The sequence below is a fragment of the Chondrus crispus genome, genomic scaffold (genome assembly GCF_000350225.1).
Source record: "Chondrus crispus Stackhouse genomic scaffold, scaffold_51, whole genome shotgun sequence".
In the NCBI taxonomy this organism is placed as follows: Eukaryota; Rhodophyta; class Florideophyceae; order Gigartinales; family Gigartinaceae; genus Chondrus; species Chondrus crispus.
The window spans coordinates 362883-376787 of NW_005178504.1; the positions used below are offsets into that span (position 1 = coordinate 362883).

Below are 13905 nucleotides of genomic sequence, written 5' to 3' on the forward strand. Positions count from 1 at the left end.
GTAGCGATTCCATCATGCTTCGTCCATTGTTGGCAGTGGCGCACCAATGATATTTAAACGAATAGAAATGCGCTACAACACGGCATACCAGGCGAGCTGAGTCATGGACGCAACACCAGGGGCAAAAATGAGACGGGGCCAGGGCCAGAACGTCTCGGAGCGGATGACCGCGCAGGACCTATTCTCCTGATCGCGACTCTGCGAGTTAGGAACGGCCCTGAATTGGAAATTGGACATGGTTGCGAGTACAGTTATAATGTCTCCCGCTTTTTTTAGCGTAAATCAATACTCCAAATCACCCTCGCACTCCAAATTACTCTCCCAGGGAAAGGTACATAGAAGCCCAAGTTTATGGTAAACTTGAATTTTATGGTCTCGTTTGCCTTTTTTCTTTTCACACGTGTGCACCTGTGCGACCTGTGCACGTGTATCAATATCCTCTCAACTTTGAGACTCGCGGCCCTGCCTTGAGCCGGTCGGTAACGCTTGCTCTAATCAACACACCTTTTCTCGCACGCGACTGACGCATCTGATGGCAGGGTGCCACGTGGGTCATTGGGTCACAATATCTTCTGCGTGCCGGGAGGGAACGAGGTGGCGCCTCTGTCGCTTCTGTCCGAATACTTGACGCTGCTGTGATTGTTTCTCAGTCGTCCCTCTGCGTGGAGGACAAGCCTTTGCCATGGAACACTTATTACACGTCAAGTCTGCTTGCATCCCTCTAGAGTTGTTTACTGAGTGTTGAAAGGGAAGCAGGTCGATACTTCATACTGACGCATACATGGACTGCAACATCCATCAAGAAAGCGCATTCATAACGAAACAAAAAACCCTCCCCACTACAGTACCACCTCGCACAGTTGCAACGCAGTACTAATGTCTCGGGCACCAAGCGTCCATCGCTTTCCGAATTTACACCACTAGCCTCATGATAGCAACTAGATGACCCACCCTTGCTACTGCGACCCCGTGATCATGGTCTATCTGCAAGTCTCTTGGATTGTCCAACTGTGCCAAGACAGCCTCAGACCCATCCTCTCGCCTTTGAATAATTCCTCCCTCCCTTGAAAATATTTGTGATCTTCGTCCGGCGTGAGAAGCAGTACCCAAGTCTGGCGTCGTCAGGAACCGACTCTTGATATCTCCCAAATCCTCTACCCTCCCGATGTAAAGTGTGATCCCTCTCTCCACGTCCCACACTCGCAATCTCTTGTCCTCCGATCCAGATACCACACGTCTTCCGTCCCCACTCATCGCAACGCTTCTCACCCAATGCGTGTGTCCAACTAACGCGTCCCCGACTTGTGCTCCCGTCTCCACGTCCCACACCCGCACGCTCTTGTCAAACGATGTAGATGCCACACGTCTTCCGTCCTCACTCATCGCAACGGTACACACATCCTCCGTGTGTCCAACTAACGCCTCCCCGACTTGTGCTCTTGTCTCCACGTCCCACACCCGCACCCTCTTGTCAGCCGATCCAGATACCACACGTCTTCCATCCCCACTCATCACAACGCAATACACAATACCCGTGTGTCCTACTAACGCATCCCTGACTTGTGCACTCCTCTCCACGTCCCACACTCGCACGCTCGTGTCAAACGATCCAGATGCCACACGTCTTCCGTCCCCACTCATCGCAACGCTACGCACCCAATCCGTGTGTCCAACTAACGCCTCCCCGACTTGTGCTCCCGTCTCCACGCCCCACACTCGCACGCTCTCGTCATACGATCCAGATACCACACGTTTTCCGTCCCCACTCATCGCAACGCTACGCACTACATCCGTGTATCCGACTAACGCCTCCCCGACTTGTGCTCCTGTCTCCACGTCCCACACCCGCACGCTAGCGTCCTCAGATCCAGACACCACACGTCTTCCGTCCCCACTCATCGCAACGCAACGCACCTCCGACCTATGACCGTGGAAACTTCTCAATACTTTCTTCTCCGACGTACTCCACAGCCTTAACGTCCCGTCTTCATATCCCACAGCAACATACCCCTTCCTCTCACAGAAAGTTGCGCACGTAGCTTTCGTCATGCTCCGTTTTTGTCCAGTCACTTCGGAGGTTACACTTCTTGCTTCAACGTCCCCTGGGCTCTGGCTCTCCGTTTCGAGCTCGCCTTCTAATCGAACCATCTTCGTCTCCTTCTCAGCACATTGCGTGAAAACTGTTACTTCTGCCCCGGACCCGTTCAGCTGACATCCATACACCTCACCACTGGAATCCATGCCCACTTGAATTTCTCTGGAACCGAAATATGGCAGAACAATCTGCTCCACCAACCTTCCATCGGCTCGCGCTACACACTCACCCACAGGTCGCACCCACGGCCGTGGTGCGTATGTCTCGATTTCCTCGAGTATCCTTTGCACACTACCTAATTCTGGTGCCCTGTGCTTGATTCTTCCGTACAGTTGAAAGTAAATCCCTGCACTGCCTTCACCACAAAAAGGTACACTCAGTCGTGCAGCTCTCATCATCAATTCCATCGCAGACACCGAATCTTCTTCTCCGGTATCCCTTAAAAGGCTCTCGCTTCCTCCCGTGTTCCTCAAGAAGATATTTAGATCCTTTACAGCTTCCTCGTATTGCCACACACTTCCTCTCTGTATCACTGCCTTCACCCATCGCGCTTTCAAAAATAGATTCTTCAGCTCCTCCAAACACCCGCCCTGTTTCAGAACGCGATATATGCTCTCGAAAACATACTTCTCTCTTGCATCCTTGCTCTCTCTGCCCTCGCTCTCAGTTATAGCAAGCAGTCCTCCTCCCTGCTTGCATACATCTGCCAACTTCTTATACCAGACCGTTACACTTTCTTCCTTCTGCGCCTCCTGCACCGCAAAATCGTGCGTCAGATCATGCATCCGTACCCACCCACCATCATTGTCGTAATGAAGGTCTACTAATCCAACCCTATCCATCTGCTTCGCACATTTGTCCGCCAATTTGTAGTCCATCTCCCACAACTCTCTTACCAACGACAAAGGCATCCGGTCTTGTTTCTTCATAATACACAAACTCCGATGTATCTTTCGAAACGAAAACTGACGTAACCTCTCCGCATCGCACCCCATGCCGGACTCCAAAATATCTAGTGCCGCATGTAATGTCGCGTCTAACGACGAATACCCATCCTCTGGACTCTCACTACGAAGCGCGTTGCGGCTCTTCATCTTCAGGTATGCCTCCCACGCTTGTGACTTTTCTCCCTCCCATCTATCTCTCATGCACCTGACACCCGTCCCGGCTACGTTCAGAGCAAGCGGCAAACCAGCTCACGATTTCAATATTTCGCTCACGGCCTCTTTGCATCTCGGATCATTCGCTTCCTCCGGGTTCGCCCCGCTCGCAAGCATGAGCATGTGAACTGAATCGCTCCCTTCCTTTTCCCTCGGCTCGAAAGTCACTCGCTTACCGACCTGTTTCAGCTCGGAGTCCCTCGTGGAATACAGAAGTCTGCTCCTCTCTCGGATGTCTCCTGCTGTGTCAGCGAGAATGGACAACTTCTGAAGAATACACGCATCTATACCATTCACGGCCCACACATCATCAATAATGAACAGGCATACACGTGTGTTGAACCATGCTCGCATCTCGGTCAGTACCCTGCTCAACTCGCTTTGCTCTCGCATTTTCGCAGCCGCCTGGTTGCCACCAGACGCCTCTACGGTTATACACAGTTGCTCAATCAGCCGCCCTACGTTGGCATCTTTCCCCAAAGACATCAAGTACACTCCGCCTGAAAACTGAGCATTGATGTCATCGTCGTGCGCAATCGCTCGAAGAGCGCAGGTCTTCCCGACTCCGCCCTTCCCCGTTGCCGTCGCTCCTATAGTTTTCCTATCGGTACTTAGCACGGCCTCCTTTAGCCGCGCCTCACACGTATTCGGTGATCCATTGATCCCCCGAGAATTCAGTTGCAAATATATTTCTTGGGGATTGTGCTCCGCGAGTATGCAGGGCGTGAACTCATCAAGCATACATCGTGCGGTGGACGTGATGGCAGCGTGGGCTTCAACTTGGCCACTTGCATTCACAACTTCTCCCACTTCATCACTGGAGGCCTCCTCACTTTTCTTTTTCACCCACAGAAATACTCGCTCCACAAGATGTGTCCTTGCAAGATGGCCGAATTCATCTTCCAGCAGGTTTTGTTGCCCTTTCTTCATTTTCAATCCCAGTGATACCTGCCAGCTCTTGTAGCTCCCCCTTCACCGTATCTGTGCTCGCTTCGTGCTGTCGTTCCTCGCTAAAAAACTTCTCAACTTCAAAAATATTCTTTCCTTCATCATCCGAGTACCGATTGGGATCCAGCTCTCTGCATTCACGAATACTTAGTCTGTAAAACACCGGAATCAATGTCGGTGGCCGCATCTCACTCCCTATCGCCTCTCTCCGTCGGCGAAGGAAGCAACGCAGTTCCCTCATCGTCCACTTTCGAGCCGCAAACTCGGGAGAAAGTATGAAAACACCGACCTTAGCAGACTCCATAGCCATCGTCATTTCATCCCCTCCGCAGTCCCCGGGCTCCATCGAGGTTTTGTCGAGGAAGCAATTTAAACCATGAGCTTGCAATTTCTCGGCAAGGGGACGTGCGATGAGTAGCTTGTCCGGGCCAGCATGGCTTATGAACACATCGGGAGACCGTATCTTTCGCCGTTTTCTACTTGGTCCCGTCTCTTGCCGCAAGCTTTCCGGCATTTTTTTGTGAATAGCTAAAGACAAGTTGGTGAGGTGTGGAGTGTGTTAGGAGTGTGTTATGCGTGAGAACGGCAGCGGCTGTTAGAAAAACAGGGACGCGAAGGTTGAAGGCCGCGTTCAGCGCACGGCACTCTTGTCGTTGTCGACGAAAGCGGAAACAGTGGCGACGGTCGTGTGCGTGCGTGTGGGTAGGGTGAGCTGATGTGCTTTGGCTTGTTCTTTCGTGAATGAATGTTCGTGTGATTCCAGCGAGGAAAGACGCACTAATCGTAAAGCATGAAAAGAATCATGAAACGTTGATTTACGTACTGTTGTTCTTCGGTCGAAGGGGGTTGGTGGTGTTTTCTGGGAAAGTGGGGTGTTGAGTCTCGCCGTAGAGTCCGGTGTGTCCGATCTGTCGACACTCGGCCACCTTCCACGCTTTGATTTCCTCCCCATCCCTTCTACTGTAGAAGCATCCACGCATCCGGCCCGGATTTCCCAGACCGTCTGCGCGCGTTTCCCTAAAATTCATATAAAATCTCCCACTACAGTATAAAATCTGACACTGCTGTAAATTGTAATTTTGCAGTAAAATTCCCTCACAACTGTGTTGACGTCACACCAAACCAACAATTGGAGGAAAGCATAACGTTTACAGTGTAAACGTGTAAACTTTACACAGCCATGTTGAGCGCAATCTCTTGTTTGTAATTTGGATGTACAGTGGTGCCTCGTTAATGAATCCGCTCTGTGTGCGCCAATGAGGTGGATTCATTACTGGAACGGATTCATTAGCGGTCACACCAAGCCGCTGTTTTGGAAAGGAAAAAAGCCGAAGAGGAAGCAAATTTATCAATGGAAAGGTCTTACAAGGCACTTTGTTCGAACGTGGAATGGATGCGGAATAATGTGGAGAAGGCCAAGTAGAGGGGTGCTAGTGAAATCATTCAAGGAAATCTGGTCGATGTCTTGCGAGTCGCGACGGCGGAAAGAAACGCTGCTGCTCCGCAACAGAAGCAGAAAAGTATCATCGATTTTTTTAAAAAGCAGTAATAAATCAACTCTCCTCAACATACAAGCATTTGATGTGAATAGAATGTGGTCAGTTCACCTTGTTGTGGTAAAAGGGAGTGCCCCCTGGCCAGGAGACAGGTGGAGAGGGATGTGCACAGTATATGTAGTAGCGATTCCAACACTCGTTATTGAAGCATATCGTTATCATACCTCTTATCATACGGTTTGTCATAAAAGGGTGTGTCAAGCCCCGACCCGGATTCATTAGGTCTCAAACGCAGATCCTCGCTGCGTGCAGCAAGATTTACTTCACATGCAGAACAAAGGTAAAATATGTATGCACTTGGTCTTTACGAAGTTTCTTGATAATCATTGGCCATCCTCAGTCTTTTCGAAAATTTCGTTATGATAAACTAGAACATGGGCAACTGTAAACTGATATCACTATTGTTCCGTTCCACAACCATTCGGCTCTTCCAAAAATCTTCCGCAAGAGACGCACCCGAAATCCGCCACCTCCCTCTCCCATCCGCCCGCGTGAGAGACAACAGCTCATGTCAGCTGTTGTCTGTGTGAACACACCCCCTATTTCCAGGTGCACCACACAGTGCCACCCTTCTCACTCTCCCCCCCGCCACTTCGCCGCCCACTTCCGCCCAACTCCCGCCGCTCCTCATGCGCACTACACCCATCCATCTGACCCGCCAGCATTTGCCCCTTTCCCGTCCGTCCCGGCCCTCACTCACCCTTCCAGTACTCTCCCTGCCCAGTTCCTCCCCCACATGCCTCCCCGACTCCCGGGTCCAGCCGGCAAGTGCTGCAGAGCACCTTCGACGCGATCGTGCGGGAGCACATATCCGATTTCGGCCAGACCCCTGCGGAGGCGGTGTCCGACGCGCGCGCCCAGCTGACCGCCGCGGGCCTCACGGACCAGTCCAACCTCTCGGACCCGACGTCGTCCGGCCCGGCGGACGTACAACAGCGCGCCGCGGAGCTCTTGGCTGCGCTGCGGGCAGACCTGGCCCTCCCGTGCGACGCAGTCACCGCGGAGCGCATCGCACGCCCCCTGCAGGCGGCGGAGGCGGCGCTAAGCAGGGCGGCGCCCTGGGCGGCGCACACAAAAGCCGGTGCACGCGAGGGCAGCAAGGGAGCCGAGAAGGCGGAGGTGGAAGAAGACGACGCGGGCGTAGCGCGGCTGCAGGATCTGCAGGACCAAGGCGACGGCGGCCGCGAAGTGCACGGCCAAGGGGCAGGCCTGGAGAGTTGTGCTACCCGGACGACGAAAGAGGGGATTGTGTTTTCGCGTGTGGACATTCAGGCGTGCTGGGATCATGGTTACGGCGTTTACGCACTACGTTTATGAAAGAGAGCAAAGGGAAAGTTGCACGCACAATCAGTGAAGCGTCCGAGACACGCACGAGATGTAGTTTTAGTCGGACTCATCTGTGTGGTTGATGGATCTGAATTGCATCTCCACTCGGCGACGACGCTTTTCGCGATAACGCCTTTGCACCTGGCGCCGTTTTTGAATTTGAGATGTTGCTATATGATAGCGGCGGTTCTTCATCGTCCTCAAAATTTTGGAGTCCTCAGCGCGTAGAGGATTCTTGTGTAAATGAAAGTTTGCCAGTCCCACACATAAACGAAAAATACTGTCATAACCCGCCTCACTCCATTTCCACTTCGCTGCCATGACATTCCAAAGACCACAAAGCCTTCCAAAAAAGTTCTCCACTATAATTCTATCGCTTGAAATGTGCCTGTTATTAGAAACCTCGGCTTGCGTAAGTGTTCCATTGATCGGTTTTTTGGTCGGATGGATCACACGACAGAACTCCTTAGCCCCATAGTATCCTTTATCGCACAGTACAGCCCAATAGTTTGGGAACTCATTCGACAAGGGCCCATCATCCTCTATGTCATTTTCACCTTCCCCTTCACCTTTGCGAAGTTGTTTCGAGTGAAAGGGTAGCATGGCCTCGAATATTTTTAAGTCTGACACTGACCCAGGCTCGTGAGCGCTGCAACCTAAAGCAAGGCCATTTGGCAATACCGAGACCTCAGTCTTGTAGCCATACAATTTATGTTTCCCGCTATAGTACAGCTTGCCTTCCTCCACGCTGCAACTCGGGCGGAAACTTTGCTGGAATGTCACATCAGTGGCATAACGCGCAACAGGGTAGTTTTTAAACCCGACTTTCTTGCTCTCCATGACGGCCATTTTCCATTTCTTACCTTGATATTCCACATAGTGATGGAAGACCGGATAAGAGATTATGTCTATAAATTTCATAATCATTCGCTCAAACGTAGGACCTTTCAAACTGAACATCTTGGCCAAGAAGTCCCATTGGCCTCCATGTTTTAATACAGAGAGTGTCATAAACAGGACATCACGTGGAGTATGGGAGCATTTGCGTCCACGCCCTGCATTGTACCTCTCTTTGATGGCCTTTTCCAGGCTGCACCAAGTGGAATGGAATTCTGTCGGACTGAAGTTGGTCATCTGTATGACGGCGGCAGCGCCCCCCTTTTCGTAGAACTGATCATAAATGGGGGACTCACTTTCCACCTCATCGTCCGTATCGACGGCGTCAGAGTCTGACGCATACTCCTCCAGGTCTGCACGGCGCTCCACGGCGGCATCGGAGAGCAGGAGTAGAGCTCTTGCAGCCTGCGTGGGGGTCACAGATGCCATATTATGGCGCTTGTGAAAAGGTGTGGGGTCAAGGAGGGAGAGGGAGTGGATTGGTGTGGTTTTAGTGCGGTGGGGTGCTGTGCGGGCGCGCGATGTTGACATGTTTCCGAAAGACCAGAGCCTATTGTAAAAGACCGCCCTTTTTTGAACTGGACCGATAATTTTCGTAAATCATTACAGCTCAGGTTATGACAAAGTCGATCGAAAACAGATCTAGTGGACCTGACAATACCACGTATTCATACAAATATTTCGAAAGTACTGATATACTGGATCAGTTCCAATTGCGCAGTACTTTTACTGTAGGAATCAATGTGATTTCGTGTGCGGCAGGTGTTTGCACGAAAGGTCTATTACTGGAACGGAATCATTAAAGTCGGATTCATTAACGAGGAACCCCTTGTAATTTAGCAAAAGTCAACAGTCCAATGAAATGGCTCTATGACCTCCACCATCGCTCGATTGTTGGCTGATGATGATTTAGGGTACGTACCATTGTAGAATTAATGATTAATCACTATTCTACCGACGACGGCGCAGCGGAGCGGCGCGCACCAGAGTTTGCTCTAGTTGACATAAAGTGGGGTGACCGGGTCACTGTAGACGCGACGAGACACCACACGTCTTCCTTCTCCCCTCATCGCAACGCAACCCACTACAGTACCAACCTATGACCCTGGAAACATCTCAATACTTTCCTCTCCGACGTACTCCACAGCTTCAACGTCCCGTCTTCACATCCCAAAACAACGTACCCCTCGCTCTCAAAGAAAGTTGCGCAGGTAGCTCTCGTCACACTCGGGTTTCTGCAGCCACTTCGGAGGTTGCCCTTCTTGCTTCAAGGTCCCCTGCGCTCTGGCTCTCCGTTTCTAACTCGCCTCCTAATCGAACCGTCTTCGTCACCTTCTCAGCACATTGCGTGAAAACTGTTACTTCTGCCCCGGACGACCTCAACTGACATCCATACACTTCACGGCTGGAATCCATGTCCACTTAAATTTCACTACTCGCATATGGCAGAACAATCTGCTCCACCAACCTTCCATCGGCTCGCGCTACACACTCACTCACAGGCTGCACCCACGGCCGTGGTGCGTATCTCTCGATTTCCTCCAGCATCTTTCGTACACAACCTGAATCCCGTGCCTTGTGTTTCACTCACCCATACAGCTGAAAGTAAATCCCGGCACTGTTTTCACCACATAATCGTACACTCAGTCGCGCAGCCCGCATCATTAAAATCATTGCATCCACTGCGTCCTCATCGACCCGTCCCCTTCCCGCCTTCCCGCTTCCTCTTTTCCTGTTCAAGTCTCTACTCAATCTCTTTGAAGCTTCTTCGTATTGCCAAACCCCGCCTCTCCTCTCTGTACTACTGTCTTCACCCATCGCGCACTCAAAAATAGTCTCTTAAGCTCCTCTACAGACCCACCTTGTCTCAGAACACGGTATATGTTTCTCGAAAACGTACTCCTATCCTGCGCTCTCGCCCTCTCCCAGAACATACTGGATCGATGTGCGTGGCTTGTGCACTGAAAGGTATGCCCATAACCCAGGTGTCATACAAGTAGCATGCGTGCAGGAGCACAGCGCGCATCAGGGTGCGATTCACGGTCGCATTACTCAAAACCAGTGCACATCACCGGGAGGCGGGGGAGGCGGGGGACCGTCAAGTTCTGCATCGTTCGTGATGCATTCAGTTTCAAGAACAGTACGGTAGGTACAAGGTCAAGCGGACTTCAATGTAGGCCACCAGGTTTGAAATGGACATGAGATTACCCGAAAACCGCAGCTATCATTCCACTCTGAGAAATTTGTCTCTCCGTATCTCTGGGCCTTAAAAGCATACCTCTCTATCGATTTAGAGGATGGTTGCGAGTCGTCACATGCGCAGATGGCATCTGGATATGCTGGACAGTGTGCAATCGTGGACAAAAGCGCATCGTGTCTCGGACAAGTGCAGAAACATTGTACGGCACACTTAGGCACTCCGCTGAAGTGCCGCACGAAACATCTGCAAGCGTGGCGACCGTGTTATTTGTTGCATATAGCTACTGCATACGCATTTCCTGGTACATGTGGTATATTTAATGCTGTGTTGGGCGAAAGCGTACTCTGTACCCACTAGAAACTGCGAGGATAGTTTTCGGCCGAAGCACTCCGAAACGTGCAGGTAGTGCTATGGACTGCTGAACAACAAAGGCCAAGGTCGGCCGCACCTATTCCGGACCGAAAGGCTCTTGCGCCGCCCTACGCCCGAGAGGCGCAAGCACGAAAAGCCACTGGGCGAGGAGGCTGTGACCTTCCTTCGCGCGGGGGCGGTAGGTGAGGGGGGGGTTGGATCTATGTGAGATATAGTAGGTGGTGTGTTGATGTGTTGTGCAGTCGGTGACAAGACTCCTATTTCCGTGAAATAATGATGCAAAGCACCGAATGGGGCTCAGAAATCCACATTTTTTTTGTGGACAATTTTAAAGGAATAAAGGTTTTGTAACGGTTCCTTGTGCGTGGCATGTTCCCGGTCGGGAGATCGACGAACGGGTTGCGATGTTTGCGAGGAGCCTCAGTAAGTCTGTCCAACTGTGTTGCCTCATTTCTCCATTTGGCGCCGCCAAACAGGGCATGCCGGTCAAAAACAGGCCTGCCTCTCGCGATACGTCTTTTTCATAGTTCCCTTTGCACTATTGGTCGCCACAATAGCCTCCAAAACGTTCTGTATCAACGGTTGCGGTCCCGGCATTTAGCTAAGTTCCCAAGGCCCATTTTCGCCCTCAGGAGCTCTTTTTGCGGCTTAAGCACACCCCTAGCATTCCTATGACGTCCTGTGAGAGTGGTGGACATGCAGAAAAACTGCAAAGGGAGGTAAAATCCCTGAAACGGAGCCGTTCAACATTCACGTTTGCAACGCAACCCATGCCGAGTGCTCCCGCTGTTTCAGTCGATACTATGACCCGAAGGAGTGTTGCAGGTTTTCGCCAATTCTATAGGGTACAGTTACAAGTCTGTGCAGGGACGCAACACAGAGTTTTTTTGGTGTCCGATGGTGTTGCGAGGAGACTTTGGACTCGTTTCGAGAGACGTCAACGGCAAGAGCACGGCGAACAATTTGATGCCATGATAGCGACATTTGCAGGTCCTGAAAGCCTTTTACCTCTTGTTGGGCAGACTTGTTCGGTGTTTGTGGAGGCGGTAGGTTTTGCAGGTGCGCGTAAGTTTACTTCAAGTGCTATCGATACATCATGGATTGCTCCAGCGTCATTATACCACCTATAGAAGCTGTATTGCTCTATTTCGACCGAAATGTTTGCAGACTGCTTGAACGAAAGCAGTGTGCTAGACTCCTACTGCAGCATCGACAGTGATGATAAATTGTTCGACGCGCTGGGAACTTGGGAAGAGAAGGAAGGAACGATTGAGGGCGGTGCAGGGAATCCCCCATTCAGTTCCCACTTTATAAATGTTCTTGTGAAGAGCTTTGATGAAGGGGTAAGGAGCGATAGGCCATATTGCAGATGTGTCGTGCTGCTCTTGGGGAGATCATACAATGTTTTAAACCACCTTTCTAGGCTGACCTGCGAAGGGCATCTGTTGGTGACTGCCTCCCAAGGGTGCTTTCACTTTCAGAAAGAAGCCATGCTCCTTTCACATAATCGTGTGAAAAGCAAGCGGCATATATTTCAATCTGTTGGACTGCACGTATAGTGTAACAGGGCTTACATGTTAAGGAACCCTCCTCCTCTGGATATCCAAGAGATGTACGAGGCATGGGTGGACCATGCATTGTGTTATCTTGAAAAGGTGTCAGTCCATGAAGAGGGCTTCGAAAAAGCTTTTCCGCTTGAACCTAGAGATAGCAAGAAAATGATAGTGCCTCTGCTCCGAAGTATGGAAATGCAGTCCCCTCGAAGTATTACACAAACGTTTACACATGGTTAAGATTGTATCGTTAGAGAAGGGCTATGACATCTCCTAATTCATCGTCCAGGCTGGGAAGAGAAGATATACGTATTTGGTCACTGTCATTCGACCGAACAGAAGGAGATTCACAGCTGCTGTCTACTTCTTTCTCTCTTATTTCGTTGTTTTCAGGGACGCTTTCAAACGGGGCGTCACGTACCGTAATGGTACTCATGAATTCTCCTCCTTCTTTGTTGCTGACGTCTGTCGGCACAGTGGCATGTTGGCTTATTCTGTTCCTACATACAACGTAGTCGCATTTGCAACCAATGCAAGTCTGCTCTCCCTTCTTACAGGAGCACCGCTTAGATAAACAGTGGCCCTTACAAGCACAGGACGAAACAACTGAAGCTATGGCCTTCTCTAAATCCCGTACACTGTCGGCCTGCTACGTAAGCACGCCATCGTCTGCGCATAATCCGAAGCAGGCCTCGATACCCCCAACAACGTCAGCGGAAAGGTCTTCCTCTGCAGATAGCCGCCAATACTTGCTCACAATAAAGTGAGCTCTTTTTGAGTGAAGGAGTAAATGAGGTAGTGGGGCCATAAGCTCGTTGGCCGAAGACGCTACGTCCGATACAAAGTTCCGGACGTCCTCTCTCCACCGTTCGGAACCTATTTCGTGCTCTGATAAAAAAAGGTGTCTTGTAGCTTCTTAACTTCTTTCTGTGCCATGTCATGCCCGGTAGAGTTCTGCATGATATGACGCACACGTTGTCTCCCTTGCTCAGAATTGCACATCACTTTTCCCTTGGTTATGGAGGAATACGAAGCAGATGAACAGTTCGAACGTATTCTCGTTCCCAAAAACAGGTATATCCAAAGTGCCAATGGATTCCTTATTGAAGAGCAGGGCTAAAAGGAATTCCTCATGTGCAATACCGTCACGGTATTGCACATGAGGAATTGTGTACGGTACACAGAGGGGCTGAAATCACACCCTGCAAGCGCATATGCCATTGCCACATCCTTTCCCGATAAACTCATCCGCCTCAGTCTGTACACCGCCTCGTCTATTACATGCAGAGTATCAGTAATGACGTGCAAAAGGTTGTGACCGTGCACAGCACTATTGCACAGAAGAATCATTGTCACATCTGTGTCGTTAGATAGCACAAGGCTTCCGACTAGTTCCCCCAATCCCATTTCTCCAGATGCAGAAGAGCACACTGCAGAACCCAGATCGGGCCTTCCCGCACGCAGTTGCACCAATTGGGGTTCAACATACAGCTGAAACACAACCACAAACCTCGTCTCGGCCTCCCCATGCTTCAAATCGGACGACGATATCTTGAATCCACCTTCATATTCGAATACCAGAGCACGGCTTCTTGGAACGAGAAAGAAGTCAGCAGTGCTGTTTTCTGCAGTGCTATACAAAGCGTTTCCTTTTCTGTTTTCGTTCCGAAGAAGCACGCATCCTTCAAACAGTTCGTCGGCATTGGCCCTGTCACACCGTGATGGTCTATAGTCCGCCGGTTCGCTGTCGTCAAACGTTGTCGGGAGGGCGAACTTCCCTCCATGTAAATGGACCGTG

At 50.8% G+C, this 13905-nt stretch overlaps 1 protein-coding gene across 1 annotated transcript; it reads right to left on the minus strand.

Moving 5' to 3' along the window:
- Window positions 1-912: 912 nt before the first annotated feature.
- CHC_T00009514001 (WD40-repeat containing protein) lies at window positions 913-3243 on the minus strand. Its single transcript, XM_005710048.1, has one exon. It carries the CDS (start codon window positions 3241-3243, stop codon window positions 913-915), a length of 2331 nt encoding a protein of 776 aa, XP_005710105.1.
- Between the last annotated feature and the right edge of the window lie 10662 nt (window positions 3244-13905).

Bases quoted from the DNA above. Each gene is read 5' to 3' on its own strand.
- CHC_T00009514001 (XM_005710048.1), bottom strand. From the start codon at position 3,243: ATGAGAGATAGATGGGAGGGAGAAAAGTCACAAGCGTGGGAGGCATAC.